Source organism: Vigna angularis, chromosome 10 (assembly GCF_016808095.1).
Source record: "Vigna angularis cultivar LongXiaoDou No.4 chromosome 10, ASM1680809v1, whole genome shotgun sequence".
NCBI lineage: Eukaryota > Viridiplantae > Streptophyta > Magnoliopsida > Fabales > Fabaceae > Vigna > Vigna angularis.
Window position 1 is genome coordinate 28,549,386 of NC_068979.1, and position 24,939 is coordinate 28,574,324.

The window sequence follows — 24,939 nt, forward strand, 5'->3', positions numbered from 1 at the left end:
TCACATCTTGAAATTTGAACAGCACTCTCATGTGTGTGCTCCACCTAGTCCAATTCTTCTCTGTGATTATTGGAAGATTGGTCGTTGACATATCACTTCCCACCATTTCGCAGACTCGCAAACTTCTTATCAAGAATCCAAGTCTTGATACCAACTTTCTCCTTTGCTCCAACCACTGATCAACCTGGCTCTGGATACCACTCTGTTGGAACAAAAACAACAGAGAAAAGTACAGAAAGAGAATAGGTATATCTGAATAGAACTTCTTATTAAAAAACTGAATATTGTATCTGTACAGGTGTGGTTTTATAAGAAACAAAGTAACAGATGTAGTGCTGCCTGTGTGACAACTGTCTTGTCTTAAGGTTAACTAACAATGGTTTGCGAAAGCTTGTTGGTGGTGGAAATATGGTGCCCACATAATAGTTTTAATGTGATGAGATGATGGTTTCTCTTCCAAGCTGATGGAATAGGGCCAGCTAAGGGACCTCTTACTAGAGGAATGCTCAAGAGGATGCAAGAAGAACTAGAAGAAGAAGCATTAAAGGACAAAGAAGCATTGTACATCAAGCTAAAGTGGCAGTTCTGGGACTTCTCAATGCAAGGAGAAACCTACTCAACACAAGGGACATGAAGCCTTCATATTTGTCTTGCGGATCAGCTAGCGCCCAGCGAAGGGGGGCATGTGCTCAACACCAGTAGAGGATTCTCGAAGATGCACGTTTTTCTTGTTTTGTACATGTGGTTATGCACCTGTAAAACGTGTAGGACACATGGCTCTTGATCCATATTATTTGGCTGATGATCAACCAATACTTACACCATGCAAGGGCGATGAACACCTATAAATTTAGCACCTCCCCCTTTTGTAATTCACACTTTTGAATGTCAAGTAATGTTATGTTGTTGAGATCACTTCAGCCTTCGCTTGCACTGAGACTCACCTCCTTTGAGTTCTTCTCCCACTCCTCTAGGCCCCTTCCTCCATTGGGAATGGTTGCCTAGACTAGTCGCATGACACACACCATTACTCTTCCATTTCACCATAGAATCTTCATTTTCGCTGCACCTTTGCATCATTGTTTGTGAGTTCCAGTTTTTGTTTCATTGTACCGTGGAGAATGGCTATCCAAGCATTTAGGAGCAAGTAATCACAAGCTATATGACTGAAGCAAGAGGGAGAGACTATAGTGTTGTTTGGGTGCTTTCAAGAAAGGTTGGGTCAACACAAGAGGAAGGATGGTAAGAGGAAACCTAGAAGGGGTGATCCAGTCTTTAGTGACCTAAGTTGAGTAGTGTGGCACAAAATTGGTAGCATAACTTTAGTCAAATTCAAAGGTGTTTTTTACATTAGGGAAACACCTCTATTTATAACCAAGCTAACCCTAATGGTGTCTCACAAAATGGAGAGCAAAATCCCTTATTCTACTATATTGGAGATCAAGGCAAAATCTTCTTCATTGGGAGAAGGAGACATGACCACTGATAAATAATCTCCTCTAGAAGCATGACACATAATCACTAATCATTTTCATTAGGAGTATGCACGTGGCCACTACTTTATCAAGGATGAAAGACTAAAAAGCCCTCAATCTTGGGGAGCAAACCTTCTTTTATGTGTCACTTGTATCATTTTTCTTTCTCAAAATCCTACACTACATGGTCAATTATATAAGGCTCAATTAAAACTTAGACTATTCGGCCTATTATAGAAGGCCCAAAATAAACATAATTTACTAAGAACTTGTTAATGGTTCATGATAACAAAAATTTGAATCCACTCTTCATAAATAATTCTAACTCTTCATGAACGTAGTTAGTCATGATTAGAGATATGTCATTACTAAGAATTTGTGAAAGATATGAGCACTATAAGAATAATAAATAAAATTGAATGTATACATGTATCTTGTTATTAATAAAAAAAGCATTATCTTCCAATATTTCGAAAACAATCTCATGCACTTGAACTGAAGAATACTATACCTATCGTTATTTTGGGACCTATAAATGATATTGGACTGATTTTATAGATGATATAGGACCGAGTTAGGCCGGGTAGGTATAAATATTGTCATTTAAGTTGCATACTTATTTCCTTTAACTAAAAAGGCATGTTTAAATTGCCTTGAGAAGATGTCTCCAATTTTTTTCCTCTGTGCAAGGAAAGGATATAGAAAAATGGCATGAGCATCTGCCTCACGTGGAAAAAACAGTTTTCGGCGAAGGATAGAAATGGCTTAGGCATCGTTGTCGAGGCCCAACAACGGTACCAGAAATGGGTTCCGCGGTTGGTCGACGCGTATAATGTTCCAAAACGAAAACTACCACTGTGCTTCCTTGGTTAACATGCGTGGTCCCTCACCCACGTTTCCTTGCCCCTTTTTCTGCCTATGTATACGTGACCTGGACCCCACTTTGTCCCCTCTTAACCCTACACCACCTGCTCAACCTTTTTCTTCTCACTTTTCTTAATTAACAATGCTTTTCTTTCTCATCGTAAAACGGAATAAAAACCTTTCAATATTATCAAACATATATTATGCATGTCAAGTTAATTTTACTAATTTTCGTTTTTTACATTTAAAATGTGAATTTAAAACTTCAAATATCGTAACAAAGACACACTTAATGTAAAGATTGTCAACGGAAATAATCTTACTTCACATATATAAAATTCTAACAACGTTATTTGATTGTAATTATATAAATTATTGACTTCACTAGTCCCTAAGCATCGAAGAATCTTCCCAAAAAGAATTGTTTAGTAAGTGAGACTTTAGTGCCATATTAACGAATCAAATTACTTTAGTGCCATACACTAACACAAATATTTTTTTATTAAGATTTATAAAATAAATAAAATCATAAATTATAATTAAAAAGTTAATGTTTATATATATATATATATATGATCACGGATTGTCAAAGAATCTAATTCAGTTCGTTACACGTTTAATTTATGTAAATTGTTTTAAAAGGAGTATGCATAAGGGAAAGTAACTTTTGAATAAGTGTTTGCTTTAGCTTGCGTGTGCCACTGTGCAACACGACTCGTCAATTCTAAAGTTACTCGTTTCAGTCAACATGTTTGAAAGGCAACCTAAACTATCGTGTGTTGTCACCAAGTTGTCGTCGAATTCAACCATTCACATTTCCTACTGGTTTCCTATGCAAAAGTGAATTGCTTACTGTTAATATATATATTCTGCTTTAAATTAACATTTAAAATTTTATTTAGTATAATTCACAATTCAAATAGAGAATTGTTTCTAGGTCGTCGAGGAATGGTCTTCCTTATTCTGCTATGGTACTTTATTTCTCGGTATTCCAACCGGTCAATTATTGTTTCAGAGTTTATTGGTGGATTCACTTGCATAAAAAGTTCAAGTTAGATATATTTTCCAAAAGATTTAATAAAAGTTAGATCATAAAATAGTCTCTTTTATCTCAACGTAAAATCTGTATTTATAAACCTCGTAACAAAGTTAAATCAAATAAATTAATTATTAATTATCTATCAATAACCATTTATTATTATTAATTATCTCTTAATTATTTTAACGGTTGTTTCCTTCAATCAACTGTCATCTGGCTGTCTGATTATCCGCTAGACTGACCAATTATTTACCGATCAGACAACCATATAATAAAAGAATATTTTCTATATAAAGAGAATAATGCTAGAAGAGAAATTTTCGTGTAAGAACTTTTCAAAAGATCTTAATCTGAATATGATGTTTCTTTCTCATGTCTTTTTCTATACGTACATTTAATTTAACAATGACCAGAGAAAAAGGACAAAAGTATCTTTTTATATTATAACATACCAAGCTTGCAGGAAGTTATTATTATCTGCCTCAAGAAAAAGAAAAAAAAAAGAACAAATTACACGAATCATAATAACCGTACTTCTCATGTACGAAAATTACACTACCGACCATAGAAAATTAATATTCTAATGACACTGATTAATTAATATTTTAATGCAACCTTTTGAATTACCACATAATAATAATACTCATAATAAATAAAAAAATAAAACGTGTATTTCCTCAATTAAAAACTACTATCTAGTAAAAACAATATGTTATATGAAATGGACGGCACACGGCAGCATGTACATAATACAATCTTTTAACTTTATTTTTAAATTAAAAGGATAAATAATCTTTATCTAAATCTCACCACGTGGGTCCCACCTAGATGACATGGCCTGATTCAGCGTGTAGACACATACGCACAGGTCCGTCTCAGTTCTCTATATAAACTCTGCAACGTGCACTTGTCTCTCTCACTGCACCACCACTTTTCTATCTCTTCTTTTAATACAGAGTAACTCAAATTCTCATTTCGATCAGAACATTTTCGCTTCTTCTCTAGTTAAATCCTCAATTTTATAATTCTATCTATGGCTGTGGATTCCCCGATTTCGTCCCCATTGGGTCCACCGGCGTGCGACAAGGACGCGAAGGCGCTGCGGTTCATTGAGGAAATGACCCGAAACGCCGCCGCCGTCCAAGAGAGGGTGCTGTCGGAGATTCTCACACGCAACGGTCACACAGAGTACCTTCAACGCTTCGAACTTGGAGGCGCCTCCGATCGTCAAACCTTCAAGTCTAAGGTTCCCGTTATCTCTTACGAGGATGTGAAGCCTGAAATTCAACGTATTGCGAACGGTGATTGCTCCCCTATCTTGTCCGCTCATCCTATCTCTGAATTTCTCACCAGGTCATAAACATTTATCCTTTCAAGCTTTTTTTTTTTACAATTCCAATTATTTTAAATATAATTCATTTCATATATCACTTTAAGAAAAATACACTTTTTATACATAAATAAATTTTAACTAACCAATATTTTTTTTCCTAATTTATCTAATTTTTTTATAATAAAATTTAAAAAAAGGTTAGAGAATTAAGGAAATAAATAAAACTTTCATATCTGAATATTTGTGTTCTGGAATCTGAATATGCAGTTCTGGTACTTCAGCTGGGGAAAGAAAATTGATGCCAACAATTAAGGAAGAACTGGATCGTCGCCAACTTCTATACAGCCTCCTAATGCCAGTCATGAACCTGTAAGTTTCATCACCAAATAATTTACCTGAAATGTAGGCGTGCTATCGTATAATTCTATTAATATTCTTTTAATAACTTTATATATATATCAATTGCTCGAAAATGAATTTATACTTAAAATATAAAAAAAAACGATTTCAGAAATTAGTATTTCTATTTCCTGATCGTATTATTTATTTATTTTTTTTAATGTAACAGTTGTGTGCCGGGTTTGGACAAGGGAAAGGGCCTATACTTTTTATTCGTGAAGGCCGAAACAAGGACACCGGGTGGGTTAATGGCCCGCCCGGTTCTCACAAGCTACTACAAAAGTGATCATTTCAAGACCCGACCTTTCGACCCGTATAATGTGTACACGAGTCCAAATGAAGCAATTCTCTGCCCCGACTCATTCCAAAGCATGTACACTCAAATGCTCTGTGGCCTCATAGAGCGCAACCACGTCCTCCGCCTTGGTGCCGTCTTTGCCTCCGGCCTCCTTCGCGCCATCCGATTCCTCCAACTCCATTGGCCCGAACTCGTCCGTGATATCCGATCTGGAACGCTAACTTCCCAAATCACGGATCCTGCAATAAGAGAATACATGGACAAGGTGCTAAAACCCGACCCGGAATTGGCCCAGTTTATGACAGAAGAATGTTCGAAGTATAATTGGGAAGGAATGATCACAAGAATTTGGCCCAACACAAAATACTTGGACGTGATCGTAACGGGGGCCATGGCCCAATACATTCCGACGCTTAACTACTACAGCGGAGGATTACCCCTTGCGTGCACCATGTACGCTTCGTCGGAGTGCTACTTCGGATTAAACCTTAATCCAATGTGCAAGCCCTCTGAGGTGTCGTACACAATCATGCCAAACATGGCATATTTTGAATTCCTTCTCCACGATCCTAATTCTGGGTCTGTCAGTTCAAAACTGGTGGATTTGGTCGATGTGGAGGTCGGAAAGGAATACGAGTTGGTAATCACCACATATGCGGGACTCTACCGGTATCGTGTGGGGGACATACTCCGAGTCACCGGATTCCACAACTCGGCGCCGCAGTTCCACTTCGTGCGGCGGAAGAACGTGTTGCTGAGCATTGACTCCGACAAAACGGACGAGTCGGAGTTGCAGAATGGGATTGAGAATGCCTCGAAGCTATTGGCTGATTTCAAGACGAGTGTGGTGGAATACACGAGTTATGCAGACACGACAACGATTCCTGGTCACTATGTTATTTACTGGGAGTTGTTGAGCAAGGACTCGGCAAACGCACCGAGTGAGGAGGTGTTGAATCGGTGTTGTTTGGAGATGGAGGAGTCGTTGAACTCGGTGTACAGGCAGTGTCGTGTTGCGGATCATTCGATTGGGCCATTGGAAATACGAGTTGTGAAAAATGGAACCTTTGAGGAGCTTATGGATTATGCAATCTCAAGAGGTGCTTCAATAAATCAATATAAGGTACCAAGGTGTGTGAATTTCACACCCATAATGGAGTTATTGGATTCTAGGGTTGTGTCCGTGCATTTTAGCCAAGAATTGCCACATTGGACCCCTGAAAGAAGGTGAGGTTCTTGGTAGTGTGGCCTTATTGAGTTTGAGTCAAACATGGGGAGGTAGATTTTGTTCTTTTCTTTGCTAGGTTTTTTCTTTTTGGATTAATGTATAGGACTTAAGGATAGTTGAACTAGAATGTCTGTCTTTTTCAATTAGTATGAAAAGTGTATAATGAATGTATTGGTGTTTTCATGTAAGAGTGAACGAATGTAATAAACAACATATTTTTCTTTTTGGCAAGTAAAATTGTTCAACTTATTTATGTCATTGTTAAATTCTTAAAAATTGATCGCGTAAATTAAAATAAAATATGTGAATAGTGTAAGTTGATTATGATTAATATTATTGGATTGAGTCATTGGGTCATAAGTTGGATTGAGTCATTGGGTTATAAGCTAGCGGCCCAATACCGAGCTGGTAGTAGGGTTTGTAATTTCTTGTTTTATACTTATAGCTCATATTTAGGAATGATTCTAGGGAATCCTTAAGCAATTTATATTATCTTGTATAGTTTATATCTCAATCTTTGGGGAGATTTGTGATTTGTAACCAGATAGTAGTAACCACTTTGTTTATAAATAGAAAAACACATCCAATAGTGCCATACTTGGATTTTTTTTGTCTTGTAATTAATTAATCTTTTAATCGGATTATTTATTCTATATTTGTTTTTGAGTTTATGATACCTAACTTTTTATTGGAATGACATCCAATAGTAAAACTCAACACTTTTCTTATATAAAATCATGCAACTGTATTTTCGTTCCAAATACAAGAGCTTTTTATATTAAACAATTATTCATTAAAAAGAAAGTTTCATTAAAAAAGTGTGGCAAATATTTTGAATAACACGTGAAAAGAATTTATCGTTTAAACTAATCTCAAAGTCAAATATTTGACAACTTACACGCAAATCTTTATACTCGAAAAAAGTGTTATATCTGGTTATAAAAAAATTTCATTAACATTATTCAACCCATCTTTTAGTGTTTTCAGGTACTTCACCACTTTAGTTCACGAGGAAGTAAAGATATTACATTCCTTTGATATGATCCTAAATCAAGCAAAAGAAAAAATCTAAATTTATGAACCATGAATTAAATTTTGACAACAAAAGATAAATAGTATAAATATATAAAATAAAATTGCTCATAAAAAAACGGACATCATGCCATGAAAATATAATGAATAATGCATAAAAAAATGGAAAAACATAAACATAAAAACATAGGCAGAAAAATCTGGAAAATGGGTTTAAACCCAAAAACTAAGAACTTGAATGTTGTTTGAATGGGTTCACTACAAAAAAAAACAGGAATTATTGATAAAGGCAATCCATCCAAAACAATTAAATTTTGTCAGTAAGATATATTTTTCAACAGAAATATATATATTTCAATGGATTAACGAGAACCAAGAATTCGTTGATATATTTTTCAATGTATTTCAACAAAAAGATATATTTTTCAACATATATATATAATTTCACTATCAGTAATCATTATCGACGGATATTAGGAATAGGTAATTACCGATGGACAAATTCGTCGGTAATTACCGAATGATATATCTACCGGTAATTATCAATGAACAAAATCTTTCGGTAATTATCAACAACTTTTTCTGTTAATAATTACTAGCAAATATATCCTTGAGTAAGTATGTCCATAAGGGCGTAGTAGATTCAAATGCAATGTGATATTGTGTTTATACCCCAAAATCAGATAATGATCAATAAACAATATACCACAAAATCTAAGTTCAATGAACAATATGCAACAAAAGATGTTGATATACATAAACAAAGTATATGTTTTTAAAACATAAATACTATGTACATAAACATCATAGGGACAAATAATCATTTTCATGATCCTGTTCTTATTCATCGCTATACTACTCTGAAGGTGACTGGACTAGTGTGGACTAGATTGATATGGGGTGGTCTTGAATGGAGTGTGGTGGAAAGGGTCGTAATTAGGCAAGAAGGATGGTGGAAAAAGGTTGTGAAGACTCAGGTAGCAATCTCATGATCAGTTCTTTGAAACTGACAAACTCTTGTGCCAAATCATTGTATTCCCGGTGACGTCTTTATATTCGCTATGTGAGTTGGACAATGGTGTCGTCAACACTAGTGGAAGAAGATGGTTGGTGCTTAATACTACCTTTTCCCAAAGTGTAATTTTTAGCAAGTTGTCATGTCTCGTAGACTCATCCTTTTTCTTCCCACCAGTGACATTGACCCAACATTGTGTCCTAAACATGTCATCGTCATTATTATGCTCTTTTGATGCATTAAAACATAACTCATGCTCAAATATGACATGTGAAAGTCTACTTGAAATTTTTTATTGTTCAGCATTATGCATAGTGTAAGTAAAGGATATAGGTGAATAAGTTTAAAGTAAGCAAATAATATTAAAAGTGTTTGCTTAAATGGGTCCTCCGAGACCTTTCACCAACAAACTGGTCAGATCCCTTTTAAAGATGAGTTTGTTGAAAAACCTCATCAATGTGGACAACCAATCCCGACTTGTGCCTGTAACAGAATATGGAGTTATATATGTACACTAAAGTTGAAATACATGTTATATGTAATGGATACAAAAGGAATGAAGGTTTATCATATGAATGACATGCTCATGAATGGTGATTGATCCACTTGTACACAGAGTCCCACCTTTTTCTGAAACTCTATTCCTCTTGACAATAACACATTTATTATGATAATATGGTGAATTTCAATGTGCCAACAAAGAGTTTCAGATGTGCTCCCCAATCCAGTATCTGTCTATAATTTTATTAATTATTGTAGTGGTCTCATCTTAGTTCCAATATTTCTAGTCAGAAATATTGAATGAATTGGTCACATTGTACTCTTAGAAATCAGAATTGAGTCTAAACCTGATCCTATATAAAAGACAATAATCATCATCCAAGAAAGTGTGTCTAGATAAAAGCCAAAAAAAAAGGATATAGAAGTGTAGAAAAATGTAAAATAGAAATCTAAAACAAGTATTAAAACTAAAAATTGCATGAAATTGAAATCAAAGACTAAATAAAAGGAAATATATGAAATTTGAAATTCTTCATTGAATTGAAAGTAAGTACAAGAAAGAGTTCAAGAATTACAATCACTAGACTAAGAATGAAGGAACTCTTGCCCACATTGTAGACTTGATTATCCAATCATTTTCCAACAATCAACAACTCTCAATTTCTAGGAAAAACATCAAACAAAAACTAAAAGAAAGTGTTATGTGGGAAGGGATGAATGTTTAGAAGAAAAGAAAGTATATGAACGAGGCTTTTTATTTTCTAGATAGGATGAATTTCCTTAACTACTTAGGCTAATCTTCTAACTTCCTTGACTTCTAACTTCCTTGACTTCTAACTTCCAACTGTAACCTTATTTATTCAATGAATCTTCCAATATGTCCAATTGGCTTCAAGATGCTTTTTCTACACAATATGCCACTTAGGATGAACTTTGACTTTGTTCTTTTTATTCTTTTGACTTATCCACTTCTAGGATCCATCATATCTTCTTCTTTTAATTCTAAACATGTTGGAAAGACATAATAAAGCTCAAGTTAGGAAAGTTTAAGTGAGGTTAGTTCAAAGATAAAGTTAAGAAAACTCTATATTAGTTTAGTCCTTAAGAACTCAAAGCACACCAAACAAAATTTCATTCTTAAAACGTCATTTTTTAAAACATTTTTACTAAAACTAAGAGTTTTAGAAGAAAATACCAAAAAAACTCTAAAAAGGGAAAATAAAGAAGATAAAACTCTCAAAAGAAGTTCTCTAAAACACTAAAAATGTGTTTAATTGGTCACTTAACACAAATCTTAACAAGCGTTAGAGGTGTTCAAATTGAAGGAAGAATGGAGAATAATGTGTTCACAGTGTTGGAGGAGAAAAACCACAACGATACGGGATGCAATAGGACACTCATAAGCAAGTAAAAATTTCACAAAATTTATCCTATTAAGGGAAATATAAGATACAATTTTTTGTAAAACCTTAGCCTATATTGCGATAGTCAAAGTATAGGTTTCGATTCTTTGAAGAACTATAGCTTGTATTCTAGTTTCCAAAGCATAAGCTACGATTTTATTTGAACAATAACTTATATTTTGATGTGAAAATGTTACACGTTTTCATAAGCTATATTTTTTCTTAAAATCATAGCATATTATACGTAGTAAAATGTGATTTATTTTCATTAGTGAAAGTTTACATATTTACATCTCTTATTTATTATGGATACTTTTGTACATGCGATGGAACATCTAATTCCTCGTTCTTTTATTTATATGTTATTTATTGTTAAAAAATATATTATAGAATTGGTATTATAAAGGGAGACAAGACAATTCCGTACTCCCTGCTAGAATAAGAAGCACCACAGAAATTGGACAAATGTGTACACATCTTAATAGTGCCATCATGTTTTGCTTCAACTTTTTCTTTCCTGATTTTTTATTTATCTTTTTTTTGCCGATGAGATGAGCATTTGTAGGCCACTAATTTTCATGGAAATGGTGTGCACTGTGTTTAGCTAAACCTTAACACCCCCCGTGCCTCACAAGGACATAACCCATATAAAAGAGGTCAATAATGTACTCAATCTTTTATTTCATGCTATAGCTATTGCTCTCCAAGCTTTTGGGTTATTCTTTTTCAACTACGCAAAATGATGACCATTTAGATTCAACGTTTTACGCAATTCTATATCTTTTTTTTAGCTTCTCTTCATATTCTTAAATCAAACTTCATTTGTATATATATAACAATTGTTTATGATGAGTTCACTTTTCAATAGGATTCATTTATCCTCATAACTATTAGAGTGCCACCTTGAAATAAATCTAGTTACTTGTCGTTTGGTTATAGCTCTTTGAAGCTTTCGCAATAGAGTGGAAGGAATAATCAAAATTCTTACCTAACTCTTCGGATTATTCTAATTTATTCTCTCTCTATATATTTTAATCCATATCCTGCATCATAATGGACCAGAGCTTGCAAGTACTAAATTAATGCTTTTTTACTCATGATTCTTTTTCTTGATAATTTCTCTCAATTATTGTTAGATATGTCCATAATTTTATTAGAGTTAAAAAGTAAATTTTAAGTTTAATTCAAACTCACAAAATCAGCTTATAAGATAAAGTTTATATCTCATATACTATAAATTGACTTTATCTTTAATTGACGTGAAATTTTCAACACACCCCGTCGAAGAGCGTGAAGCTAGACACTAATGGGTGATCCAACAATAGCTTAATAGCAACTGAAACCACATGTCCACACATATCTTGTTAGGATAGATTCTAATTTGTTCTGATAACATATTAAAAAGTTTAAATATATATATATATATATATATATATGTCATATGATTCTTTATTTATTAAAAAAATGACACTTATACAAATTATAATAATATCAAATTATAGTTAATAGAATATTTGACGTATCTTAACTGTTAATTTACATCCAACAAACAGTGTTTTTTGTGGTGCACCTAACTAGATTCTTCGATATTATTTTTTTCTTCTCCAAATAGAAGGAACAAAATTTCTTAACTAACCATGAAATCCAACCCTAACTAGAAGAAACAGTGTATGATCAGATTCGGTTTTTGGTTTTGAATTCTTAAAAGTGGTGCCACCCAGATAGAAAACTGCCCCTTAATTTACATATATAATGGCAAAGCACTATGACATGCCCTTTACAAGGAATTTATAAAGTACAACGGACTTACAAGGATCTTCCACATAAATTCCAACACATACTACTACTACTACCCTTTCACAGATGGTTTATTTCGAATGTTCTTTAATTGTACTTCACCACTATCTGACTTTTTGTTTTTCTTTTCCTCATACCAACCATCTTGTACTTCACCCTTATCAGATTAGTATAGAATGAAGGGAAACGTTCAATAGTGCGGAATCGCCTAATATGTTTATATATGTAAAATGCAGTAATATAACCATTTCTATCCAAGAAAATTAACAACATTTAAAGCATAAAACAATGACATTTGCCTCTGCAAGTTGCAGCCAAGCCTCTTATATTTGCCTAAACTTTTTCGATCTAATCTTTTGGGCATATTTTATTTTCTTTTGGAAAGATGGTTATTTGACACATCTAAACTTTTTATATTCATTTAATATTATGTTACTTACTTTTTACTTTCTTCTTTTTTGAAAATATAAAATTTTACATTTTTTAAATCATTTTATCCTTGAATCTTGTGTCAAATGAAGATAAAAGTGTATCATAATACCAGTTCTCTTTATCGATACCATTTCTGTTCTCTTTATCGTATCATGATACCATTTTTCTTCTCTTTATCGTATATCATGCATGTGGGCCATAATACAGAGACAGATTAGCAAAATAACTAAAACTGTTATCACGAACAATGTTTATTATATTCATTTTGCAAATGTTAAAAAGTGGCTTCCACTTTTTGTTGCCTTGAACGAGATAGGATTAATAAGGTATTTTAGGCAACTACAGAGAAGCATAAAAAGTTATGAAGTACTATTTTAGAGAAGAAAATAGATATGGCAGCCTCTGATACGTTGTGATCACAAACAAGGTGTTGAGTGAACATGAAGCGATGAAGACCTTCTTCAAATGTGATGGTTTCTACAGTGTTTTTGAGACATCTGTAATCTCATAAACTGCTTCTATAATCTCATGCACATAGTGCTATTCAGTTCCCATCCAATCAATTTGGAGAAAACATAACGTAAAGGATCAAAATTCAAAAGTGAGATAGAAAAGAAAAAGCATACTGAACACAAGTCATTTGATTATTTCAGTAATGGATTCCAAAAGCTATGACCCTAATTATTTATAGTTTATCATTTTGATTAGAACTGCACCAAGGTAAACAAACACTAAAGGAACTTAATTTAAAATCACATTAGCAGAACATTATAAGACTTTATCATTTAATCTATATATTTTAGTAGCTCGTGAGTCATCATAATTATAATAAATAATGACCATCAAATATCTTTCAAACTAACCTATACTGCGTCATGCGTGAAAAGAAATTATTGGGTGTAAGAGTTTACGGGTTTCAATAATATTGCTTCAAAATTGGATAGAGACCTCAAGAAAAGCTCTCTTGGAATTGATTTATGCATTGTTGTAATGTGCTAAAAGGATTTTTAAATGGGCAATCACATTACATGATGCGGCTGCAACATTTGCATTATGATGATGACCACTACAAACACATCAAACAGTAATTATAAACAGGGTTTTATGAAAGAGTTCAATGGACCGTAATAAATTATTGACGTTATGATCCTAATTGCAATTTCATCACTTCACAAGGAATCGAGACTGCAACCATGGCCAGAAATGCAATTTAATAACTTGAATGCAGATTATATTTGCCCAATGTTTCAATTCTTAAATTTCCATTAAAAATGAGTAAAGTGAACATATAAAGAGCCATAGATAACATATAGATTAGATAGAAGTAACATTATTACACATAGCCACATACATATAACCCAAAAACTTTATGACATGGACTCTGGACAGCCACTTATATGATAAAAAGTGGTCTTACCCTGAATGTATATCTCATACCACATGCATACATTAGGAGCACTTCCCAATTATTGTTGAATTTCTGCTCATGTAAGCCCTCTTCCAAAACTGACCCCACTTTTCTGGCCATCATCTTCTATAAATTCACCCCAATTCCAACACAACCTTCCCCAGTTCTAATATCATCTCAGTCTCTCAATACACCTCACAACCACACCCATAAGGAATAATCTTGAAAATTAGTTCCAAACTTCCAACCATGGTTCCTAGTGAGGTAAGAGGAGTCCACTATCTAGCACCTGAAAATCCATTCCTAGTTCCACCCAACTTTGGCCTTGTGCAAAGTGACATTCCAAACCTTCATATGAACACCCTCTTAAGCAACTTTCCAAACTGCCACTTCCCTCATTCAGGCCTTGACTTTCTTGCTCCTCCCTCCTCATACCTCAGCAGCAACTCAACCTCTGATGAAGCTGATGAAATCCACTTCAACATCATCGACGAAAGGAAACACAGGAGAATGATATCCAACCGAGAATCCGCCCGCAGATCAAGGATGAGGAAGCAAAAGCACTTGGATGAACTCTGGTCGCAGGTTGTTCGGCTCAGAACTGAGAACCACAACTTGATTGACAAACTCAACCATATGTCCGAGTCCCATGACAGAGTCCTCCAAGAGAACACACGCCTCAAAGAAGAAGCTTCTGATCTCCGCCAAATGCTAGCAGACATGCAAATTGGAACCTCCTTTGCTTGCGCCATGGAAGAATTGGAGGACCTTCCATGCAACAAACCTGATCCCTCAAACCAATCGATCACTCCTGCAGATATGATTCACGAATGAGGCTATTCTCCACTGTTTACACACAAGCCTATTGCTCACTCTATATATCTGCCTTCTTTTTACTTTAGATTTCTATGATCTTTGGCTCTCCATCGGAGATCTATGAGTTTAGCAGCATATCATATGTATCAGTTATCAAATAATTAACAGCTTTACATGTTCTTATCTTTGAATCATTACAATACCATGCGAATTATATTTACGTCCATAGTACAAAACAAATTACAGTTTATCATCTATCATATCGCCGCGTCCTTATCTTCATGTCGATGAAGCAGTGTACCTAGCCAGAATATCATATTGTCAATTCTCTGTACCCATCATATAAACTAACAAAACAAAATGGTTCCAACATCATTTTCACACTAAACTAAAACCCCGTAACGAAAAAAGGAACAGTTATCACAGAAAAAGCTACTGGGAATAAAAAAGAATTGATCTTTTGCGTTTAGAACTAGCTGCAACAGGTAGCTATATAGAGTTTTATGTTTTGTAGAGGCAACGGGGGGTAAGAAGGTACGCACGTGCAAAAGTAAAACAAGGTATCATAAATCTGAAAGAACACCGAAAAGGGTGTCAGTTGTTGTACAGAGTGTAACAGGGTCAATACGACAAACGGTGGTGGAGGTGCTGGTGGTAGTGGATCATCACAAACAATGCTACCACAAGAAGCAAAACATGTAATCAAAAAGGGTATCCACTAAAAACAAAGAAAACAACTATTCTGAGGGTTTTATTGCATCTTTAATTCTTGTGTCACGAACGTGGATTTTATAACCAAGAGGGTTTCAGGTGTTGCTTCGAACAGTACTCGTAACAAAGCGACAAGGAAGTTCATACATCATCAAGGTTCAGCAGCATGTCTATCTACAAAATTGTGAAATTTTGTCTTTCCTTTTGCAGGAGTGTGATCTAAACACTGAACAGCACATGAAGACAGGTTCTGCTTAAGGTTGGGGATTTGCTCGTATCTTAGAAATTTTGGAAAATTAAAGCAGACATGGGATAAACTTTGATGGATTGAGGGAGGCGTGTGGCAGCTTCATGATTGTATTATTGACAAGAGAATCTTGATAGCATTATGTGCAGATCGTGCAGCTTTTGACAATCGTCAAATCAGGTCACGTTGTTGTTAAAATGCTTGCCAAATTTTGGAGAAAGGTCAAAGGCCAAAACCTTATAATGAAAGTTGTGATGGTTTTATGAACTCAGTTATTCATGGTTATATTATATACTATGCTTAATTTGATCTAAAAATTGTTAATTTCGTTAATAATCATATCATACACACTTTTATCTTGATATAGAATATAAGGATAAAATAATTATAAAAATATCAATTTTATATTTTTTTTAAAAAAAAGAGAATAAAAAATAAATAAAAGTAATGTCAAATGAATATAAAAAAAATTAGATGTATCATAGAATTATATGATATATTAACAATTTTATTTTAAAAAATTTGACAACAAATTATGTGTCATTATTTTATTGATCGCTATATTTGAAATAGACCTATCACAACTAGGGATGACAACGGGTCGGGTACGGATAGTGTCTATACGCAATCTGACCCGACAAAAAGAAATTCACCCGCTACCCGCATGAATATCTGCTTAAAAAATATCTGCATATATTTTAAAACCCGCGAATGTCTGTGTATACCCGCGAATACCCGCAAATATTTAAAAAAATATATTTTTATAAAATATTATAATAACTTAAATAAAATTACAAAAAATATATAAAATATAATATATATTAAATTAAATATAAATTAAAATTTAATTTTAATTATATTTAACCTTATAAAAAAATATAAATTAATGTTAATTTTAATTAAATTTAACTTAATAAAATATAAATTAAATTTTTATTTTTATTTTTTGCGGGTAGCGGACATCCACGGGTACGGATAGTATAATACCCGCACCCGACCCGTTTATAAGCGGGTATTAGAAAACTCACTACTTGTAACCCACGTATAGTAAATATCCGCGGGTACAAACTATCCGTTACAGATTTTATCAGGGGACGTAAATTTTTTTGCCATCCCTAATTACAACCTACCACATAAACTATTGTAAAAATTTTGTTAAAAAAACATTTTTCTTTTCTAATTTCATCTGTATATCAATCAAAGGTTGTTTTGATTATTTTCGCTTACGCTCTCTTCTCTATTATAGGTGTCACGCCCCATTAATTATTCTGCTTAGTCACCTCCCTGCTTCCATTAATACGTGTGACACGTGTTCCGTGCCATTAAAGAAGCACACACCCTCACTCTGCATGCCACCGCCAGGTGTCAAATTGGAAGGTTCTGAGTTTGATAGTGGAAGCCAAGTGGCAGCGCAGGAGAGAGTGTCCGTTTGACTTGGGAAGAAAAAATTAATTTTCTGAAACACTCTTCCCTTCTCTGCGTGCTCCTTCATCTTCCTCAGAAAACCAAACCTCCATTTTTCTCCTTCATCTCTCTAGAGACTTTTTTTTTCTTCTCTCTTCTGCAACTCACCCTCCTTTGCTCCGTTCACGTTTCAGCACCGTGAGAAGCGTCCCTGCACCGTGAGCTTTCCATCAAACCGATTGGTTTTGGATTCTGAAACGGGTAAGTTTCACGTCCTCAACTACTCTTCATTTTCAACATGCAAGCTTCGTTTTAATCTGCATGCACCTTCTCTGAACCAGTATTGGTTTTTCTGTAATTTTAGTTTGAGGAGTTTTGGGGTTTTAAACGTTAAGGGTAGAGGAGTATACTGGAATCTGTTTCTCTCTCTCTGAAGAACGAACGCACGTTGCTTAATCCGGGTAAGGGAAGCTTATTGGTTTAATTCATGAAATTTTTGTACTGCATGTGCGTTATGTGATGCTTGAAATATGATTTATGATATTGGACTTTGGAGTTTATGAATATGATTCTGAGATGATATGAGAAAACGATGCATGTATGTACTGGAAATTTTATGCTGAGTGTATGAATGTTCTGTAACGTTGTATGTGGATGATTTTGATATTTGAATGTTAGTATATGATGTTGATTAAAAGCATGAGAAGCATGGAAAAATACTATGGTATGATTGATTTAATGCATGAAAGTGTATACTGGAAAATATGGTTACTGTATGTGGAATGTAAATATGAAAATCCTATGAAAATGAACGTTCGTATCGATACGGTCATTGACCGTTCGGTATTATCAGTAAATTCTTGTAGTAGTCGGACCCTTTCATTTGGAAAGGACTCCCTTTGAGGACGAACGCCCTCTTAAATAGCTTTACGTTTGAGCATTTGGCCAGACGTACACTTCATGAGTGTTGCGTGAGAATTGAGAAACTTGATAACATCCTTTTGAACTCTTAGTCAATTTGTAAGACAAAAATTTGAAGTATCTTATCTTATAGAAATCCCAAACTTCTTTTGATCTTGAATCAGTGAAAGTTCCCTACCTAAAAACGTACGTCCTGAAGTGGCGTTCGGTCTTAGACCGAACGCTCGTCCTAAAAAGAGTGAATGATAAGTAGCGCTCGGTCTGATACCGAACGCTCGTCCAAAATGCGTATGCGATAAAGAACGCTCGGTCCTATACCGAACGTTCATTCCTTCCTAAATTATCAACGAATGGTAATAGCGTTCGTTCCAAATTTGAAATAACGTTCGTCCTTAAAATCTAAATAGCGTTCGTCCAATAATCCTAGTAACGTTCGTCCAATATTTCAGTGACGTTCGTCCAAAAGTTTCATTTAGTGCTCGGTCATTGACTGGCGGCTGTCTCTTGAATTAAATCATGTTCGTATTCTTTATCTAAATAAGTTGTGATATATCTATCCATTTGATTCGTTCCAGAGTTATTGAATTTAAATTATTCTAAGTAAATTTCAGATCATTCTAGATTCAGTTCATCTAACTGATTCAAGTTCGTGAACAGGCCTTCTTGGTATTGCATTAACGTTCGTCCTCTATTACAAAGAGGGCTGGACGTTCGTTCTTTTATGGAAGTGAAACTAATAAGGAAAGTGTTAATAAGATGAAATATTAAGATGTGCGAACACCATGAGAAATGGAATTGTGATTGTTGGTTTTGAACGAGCGTTCCAGGGAGGAACGACTCTTGGATGGAAATTGAGATTTGTAAGTATGAACGTGGTAAGCTTAGATGGTGGTTCATCCTGATATTCCGTGAGTGCTCGTTCTCAAGTAGAGAGGAGTATGTCATGCGTGGGAATGGCAGGAGGTCTAGTCCATAACTGTAACTTGGACATAAAAGACTAACCTCAGGTGGCTACTGATGAGTATTCCAGTCACTCACCTGGGTGCACGGACGCCTTAGCTACACAGGTTTCATACAGTCTGGACGGTCGGTCTAGTATCAGGATTTTGGTTGAGTTAATGTATGATTTGAATGCATGTGTTACGAATAAATTGATATGTTTGTTATGTATGAACTGTATGTTTGACTTGAATTAAATTCAATAAGCTTACCCTTGCGTTTTCCATTGTGTTGTCTCGTCTATGTATACCCGTCTTGTCGAATGCAATGATCATCCGTGTGGATGTGAGCAGATGGTGAGGCGTTACTTGAAGAAACGCTGGAAGAAGAAAATTTGGAGGACGCCAACCTCGTCGAAGCTGAAGTGAAGGCCGAACAGTGAACGTTCGGTTCTAGTTAGTGTATTTAGAGTAGCGAGCGGCTGTGAGCGAGCGCTCTTTTGACTGTAGATAGTTGGACGTTCGGTCACTATTTTTGTAAACCGTTCGTCCTTACCTTTTTGTAAACGCTCGTTAATTCTAATATATGAAAGGCCGTTCGGCCATTTGTTTAATCTGTTCCCTTTAATATTAAAACTGTTTTGGGTTATTGATATGTGTAATTATTCTAAGTATATGGTTGATGACTGTATAATTTTGGGATGTTACAATAGGCTTAGAAGATAAATTTTCTTTCTACAGCACTGATGAGCACTAAAACTATAGAGTTCGATGGAAATCAATACAAGCAAATATATGATCCACCGGAATATGATGGTGCTAGGAAATTTGGGTTCTTTGTGTGAACCTTAAATGTATATTTTATCATTCAGTTATGTCTCAGTTCAGATTTTACCCAATATTATTTTATTTTCACTTTTATCATCAAACTTCCTTAAATTTAAACCTTATGTTATGATATTAAATACTCACTGCACTTTAAATACTCTACCAGATGATAGATGCAAATAAGCAATTAAATTAAAAACACAACTTTATAAATATTCAAACAAAGCGTGAAATTATGTGTTTTGCTGTGAAGTTATCTATGTAATTTAGAATTTATCATAAATTTAATGTAAGGAGAAAATATAAGCTAAAATTTGTCAATAAATTTTGACGTAAATTTACATAAGTTATGGTCCAACATAAATTTTAAATACTTTTTTAGATAAATTCAGGAATTCAGTTGAGTTGGTTTTGCCTTATAACCAAAACTTAAAATTAAAAAAAAAAAGAAACACCAATTTTAATTTACTTACTATATAAGGAAATCAATTTGGAAGCAAATTAACTAAAAATGATCTACTTTAACCTAAAATATAGTTATTCAATAAAATTAAACTAATTACTATTTGTGTTGGAAAAGAAAGGTTGTTCTTATTTGTAGGATGTCTTCTTTAGACAATGGATATTTGATCATTAAGCATCTTAAACATTATTTTATTATGCAATAGTCATAAAAGTAATTTTGAACTTTAACAAATATTTAAATATGTTTGTTACCTTTATCAGATTCAATAATATCTATTTAAATGATGACTTCCATGAGATAATAGTGACATTGGAATAAATAAGCTTTTCTATTCCATTAAAATGAGAAACAAGTGAAATCCTTTCATTTAAAATGTTTATTTCAACATAAGTGTATAGTATTAGTTCATTTCAATGTTGATTTACACTTATATATTTTATAATTTTATATAAAATCTGTTAATCACTATAATTATTTTTTTTTCAAGAACAAAAGAAATTAAAGAGTCAAAGTTGAAATTTGAAGAAAAAAAAATTAAAGAATTTTTCAAGCTATCTTATACAACACAATTGTAGCGCTAAACAAGGGCTTGAGCCACAAAGAAAAAACTCAACATGGAAGGTTTCCTCAAGCCCCAAGCTGAGGCTCAAGCCATGGAAAATCCTTCATCATAAAGTAATCTCAAGAAGGCTCCAGCTCAGAAAGATTGATAAGTCAAGGAAGATTCGTCACAAAAATGTTAATCTTTAATAAGAATCACAGTTCTAAAATCAAGAACCAAAAGAATCATCTCTCAAAAATGCAAATGCATATATTATAACTCAAAAGTGTCTATATATGTATTTGGTGCTCCTATATATAGGTACAAATGTTTAAGGCACCTAAGAAACCCTAAAAGAAAGCCCAAAGACATTGGGTCAGAAACAAATTGTTTGCAATTAAAATAAAAAATATAACTTATTTAATTTTCGTAATTATTCTTCAATTATGTTTATGATATTCATGTTCTATAAATTTCTCTCTTCATGGAAGATTATAAGATTCAAGATTTAAGGAGACTTGTTTTGATCTTTGACCTTGTCATAAATCTTTTGAATTGCAAATGTTCTTCTTCAAGTTCTTCTCATATATATTTCAGAAGATAGTCCTTTATCACTTTTGTTGTATTTATTAGAATATCTTTAGAGGATTAGGAGATGAAGTTTCCTCCCTTATATTACTTATTTTTATCATTCATGAAGAGCTAAATATCCCATATGTTGGAGTGAGATGTAACAACTTTGAACTCTTTTGTATTCGATATTATCTTTCATTCATTGATGTTTGCTTTTGATATGAAGTTTTTTAATTAATTTTATCTTATGTTGGATGAACTGATCACTCGTCTTACTTCACTAGTTTACTTCACTAGCTTAAGATTCAGTGAGAACTAGTATTAAGTTGTGATCCAATCAATTATCATGTGGGCTTCTAGATGTTAGAAATGGATCTAGGATTGTAGTTGGAGATAGAGTCTTATTCTTAATGCAGGTGATCCGTTCAAGTAGCCATTGAGGAATCATACTAAAGGGTGGTGATCCTATGCTCTAGGTGTCAGGAATGGACCTAAAGTTAAACTTAAAGCGAACTCCTAGGACTTGATCATTTATAACTTTAATTATGTTAATAGATTTGATGCAAGAGACGAAAAAGTTGTGAATTCGAACTCCAACACAGTTCAATCATCCAAAAGTCACTCATCTAGTAATCCAAAAGTCACTCATCTAATAATCCAAACTGTTTCTCAACATATTTTACAACATTTTCATACAAAAAAAAATATGTTTTCAACACACTATAAACACAGTTTCTGTTTTATAAAGATTAAGATAGTTAAAACATTTTATTTTCTACCAAATCCTTGTGGATACAGCACTTGTTATGCTACAACAACCCAATATACTTGTTGATATATTTCGAGTTGTACACTACGAAATAAACAAGTTTTTGGTATTATTGTTAGAGATTTACGTCAAGAAAATCTTTGTTTAAACTAGATTGATCATTGTACAAAGTTGTATTTAAGTGTTGATAAGCCAACCAATACATTTATTTTTGTGTTATTGTTTTTTAAGTTACTATTACAATGATTGTGTACTCTTTTCTGCATAAGTTTTTGTGCTTCAACGTTACTCGCCATTGTTTGAGTTGTTGTGTATGCAAATGAGAGGAAAAAAACAATTTTTATTGTTTGATCTAGAGGTTGAACTCACAATCACAAAACACAATAGTAAGAACAAAAAATAGAGACAAATTTTGACTTCACTACTGTAGTTGCAAATTAAAGTCGTAGAAACATACTTGAGTTGGAAGTAAACTATCTTAATCAAATGGCTACATAGAACAATCAGAGGAGATTATTAGTAGATTACACTCAACAACAGGGGTCACATCATTTTTCAAGCATTGTTAGACCTACAAAAGGAGTTGAGATGAAGCCAATGTTACTTTATCTAATAACAACAAATCAATTTTGACCAAGAAGATCCTGTTAATCACTTGGCCACAATATAAATACATTAGTGTTAACGTTGTTATTGCAACCTTCTCCCAAGGAGTAGATGAACACTTCAACGAAGCATGAAAGAGGTACAAATTCTAACTTAAAAAGTGTTCTAACCATGAATTTAAGGAAATAGTATAACTCAACATGTTATATGGTGGACTTAGACTGCAAACAAGAATGTTGTTGGATGTTTTAGCAAGAAGGAACTATGATGATGAAGAGTGTTGAGGAGACTACCACAATCATTGAATCACTAACAACTAGTGATCATCAAGCACAATATGAAAGAAATCAACAATGTTGGAACTAAGAACGTAGATGCTATATTAACAAAAAGTAAACTCATTTATCCAAAAATGGAACAATTGAAAAAGCAAATGGCAAAATTGCAACTTGAGTCAAAAGTAAGAAATCAACTTTTTAAAGAGAAATTTTAAAACTAAATGTTATATTGGCATAAAGTAAACTCATTTTTCAACCAATTGAAGAATTGAAAAATAATATGGTAACAAATATCATTTAATAATATCTTTTATATATATTTCTGTGGTATATGTATGTTTCTTTTTTAAAGTTAGATTACCCTTTATTTTAGTGTTGTGATATTTGGCCTATGATCATGCGTTGTATAATAAATGTGAGAGGTGAAGTTATCCTAGTCATACAGATATTTATATATATATATTGAAGTTTATATTCCTTTAGATAACATCTTTTTGTAATATTTGTAAATTTATTTTGGACACCTGGTTATTAATGAGGAATAGAAACATTTATGTGCACGAAAAATCTTCTTTGATTGTGGAACAGTAGGTGATGGCCTAGTTAGATAATACACTTTATTTCTGCTAGTTAGATGTTCTACTGAAGAATGTTTGGTTAATGTTTAACTAGATATGTGATAGAAATAATGAGTATTGGATTTACCAATACATGAAACAAAGTATTATTCTAGTTCCTTCAAAAATATTATCTTTTTTGTTTAAAAGCTTTTTTATCCCAATTTCTGTCGAAATTATTCAATGCAATCTTTCAACTTTTATCTTCTTAATATAGTCCTTACTTTTTATGAAATTTTTTTAATGTGATTCTTTTCACTAAATTAATACCGACACCGTCTAAAGAGTAAACAATAATAAATATTTAATGCAATTACGTCATTTAACAAGTATCATTTATAGTACCACGTTCTCAATTAATATTTAACATGATAACATTTTTTTACTATTCTAACATTACTTGTCATTCTACTATTAGACTAAAATTACTCCACAATCAATAATAATAATCATAAACACTAATATAGATCAATCACAAAATAAGAGAAAGTGTTAAAATGTTATTAAAAAAATATTTTCAAAATATCATTATCCTTAACGAATAATCCTTAACCAATTCTAACACGAAGAAACTATATTAACTCTTTTAATAGAACAGAAGTGAAAAATACATTGAAACTGGAAAAATAATACCCAATTGAATATTTCTAGTGCAAAGAAAAATTAGAAACCTTTATTAAATAATTGCTAAAAAATAAATTGAGAGACGGTGTAGAATAATTCGAACAACAAAAGTAAAGCTAGAACTCAAAAGACTATATTAAGAACTTTTTGTTTACCAGTACCTTAACTACTTTAAGAACTTTTTGTATTATTTAACCATTATATTTTGCTTACCAGTACCTTAACTACTTTAAGAACTTTTTGTATACCAACGGCGGATCCTCTAAAATTTATTCCTTCCTCTGTTTACACAATGCAGAGTATTGACCAATGTCCATGAATTTAAGCTCAATAGGCACGATATAATGCTGACTGTGATACTCAGGAACACGTTATC

The 24,939-nt window shown here is 33.2% G+C and overlaps 2 protein-coding genes and 1 long non-coding RNA gene across 3 annotated transcripts; all 3 read left to right on the forward strand.

Annotated features, from left to right (window-relative positions):
* The first annotated feature begins 4,297 nt into the window (after positions 1 to 4,297).
* On the forward strand, positions 4,298 to 6,867 carry LOC108335094 (probable indole-3-acetic acid-amido synthetase GH3.1). The gene is made up of 3 exons (XM_017571031.2): positions 4,298 to 4,731; positions 4,979 to 5,080; positions 5,280 to 6,867. The coding sequence occupies exons 1-3, from the start codon at positions 4,412 to 4,414 to the stop codon at positions 6,637 to 6,639; spliced, it is 1,782 nt and encodes a 593-aa protein (XP_017426520.1). The 5' UTR covers positions 4,298 to 4,411; the 3' UTR covers positions 6,640 to 6,867.
* Positions 6,868 to 14,173: 7,306 nt separating this feature from the next.
* On the forward strand, positions 14,174 to 15,213 carry LOC108335347 (basic leucine zipper 43). The gene has a single exon (XM_017571348.2). The coding sequence runs from the start codon at positions 14,474 to 14,476 to the stop codon at positions 15,056 to 15,058; it is 585 nt and encodes a 194-aa protein (XP_017426837.1). The 5' UTR covers positions 14,174 to 14,473; the 3' UTR covers positions 15,059 to 15,213.
* A 2,331-nt stretch (positions 15,214 to 17,544) lies between these two features.
* LOC128194219 (uncharacterized) lies at positions 17,545 to 19,875 on the forward strand. The gene is made up of 3 exons (XR_008245554.1): positions 17,545 to 17,663; positions 17,767 to 17,863; positions 19,616 to 19,875. It is a non-coding gene; the product is annotated as an uncharacterized LOC128194219 (long non-coding RNA).
* Positions 19,876 to 24,939: the final 5,064 nt, after the last annotated feature.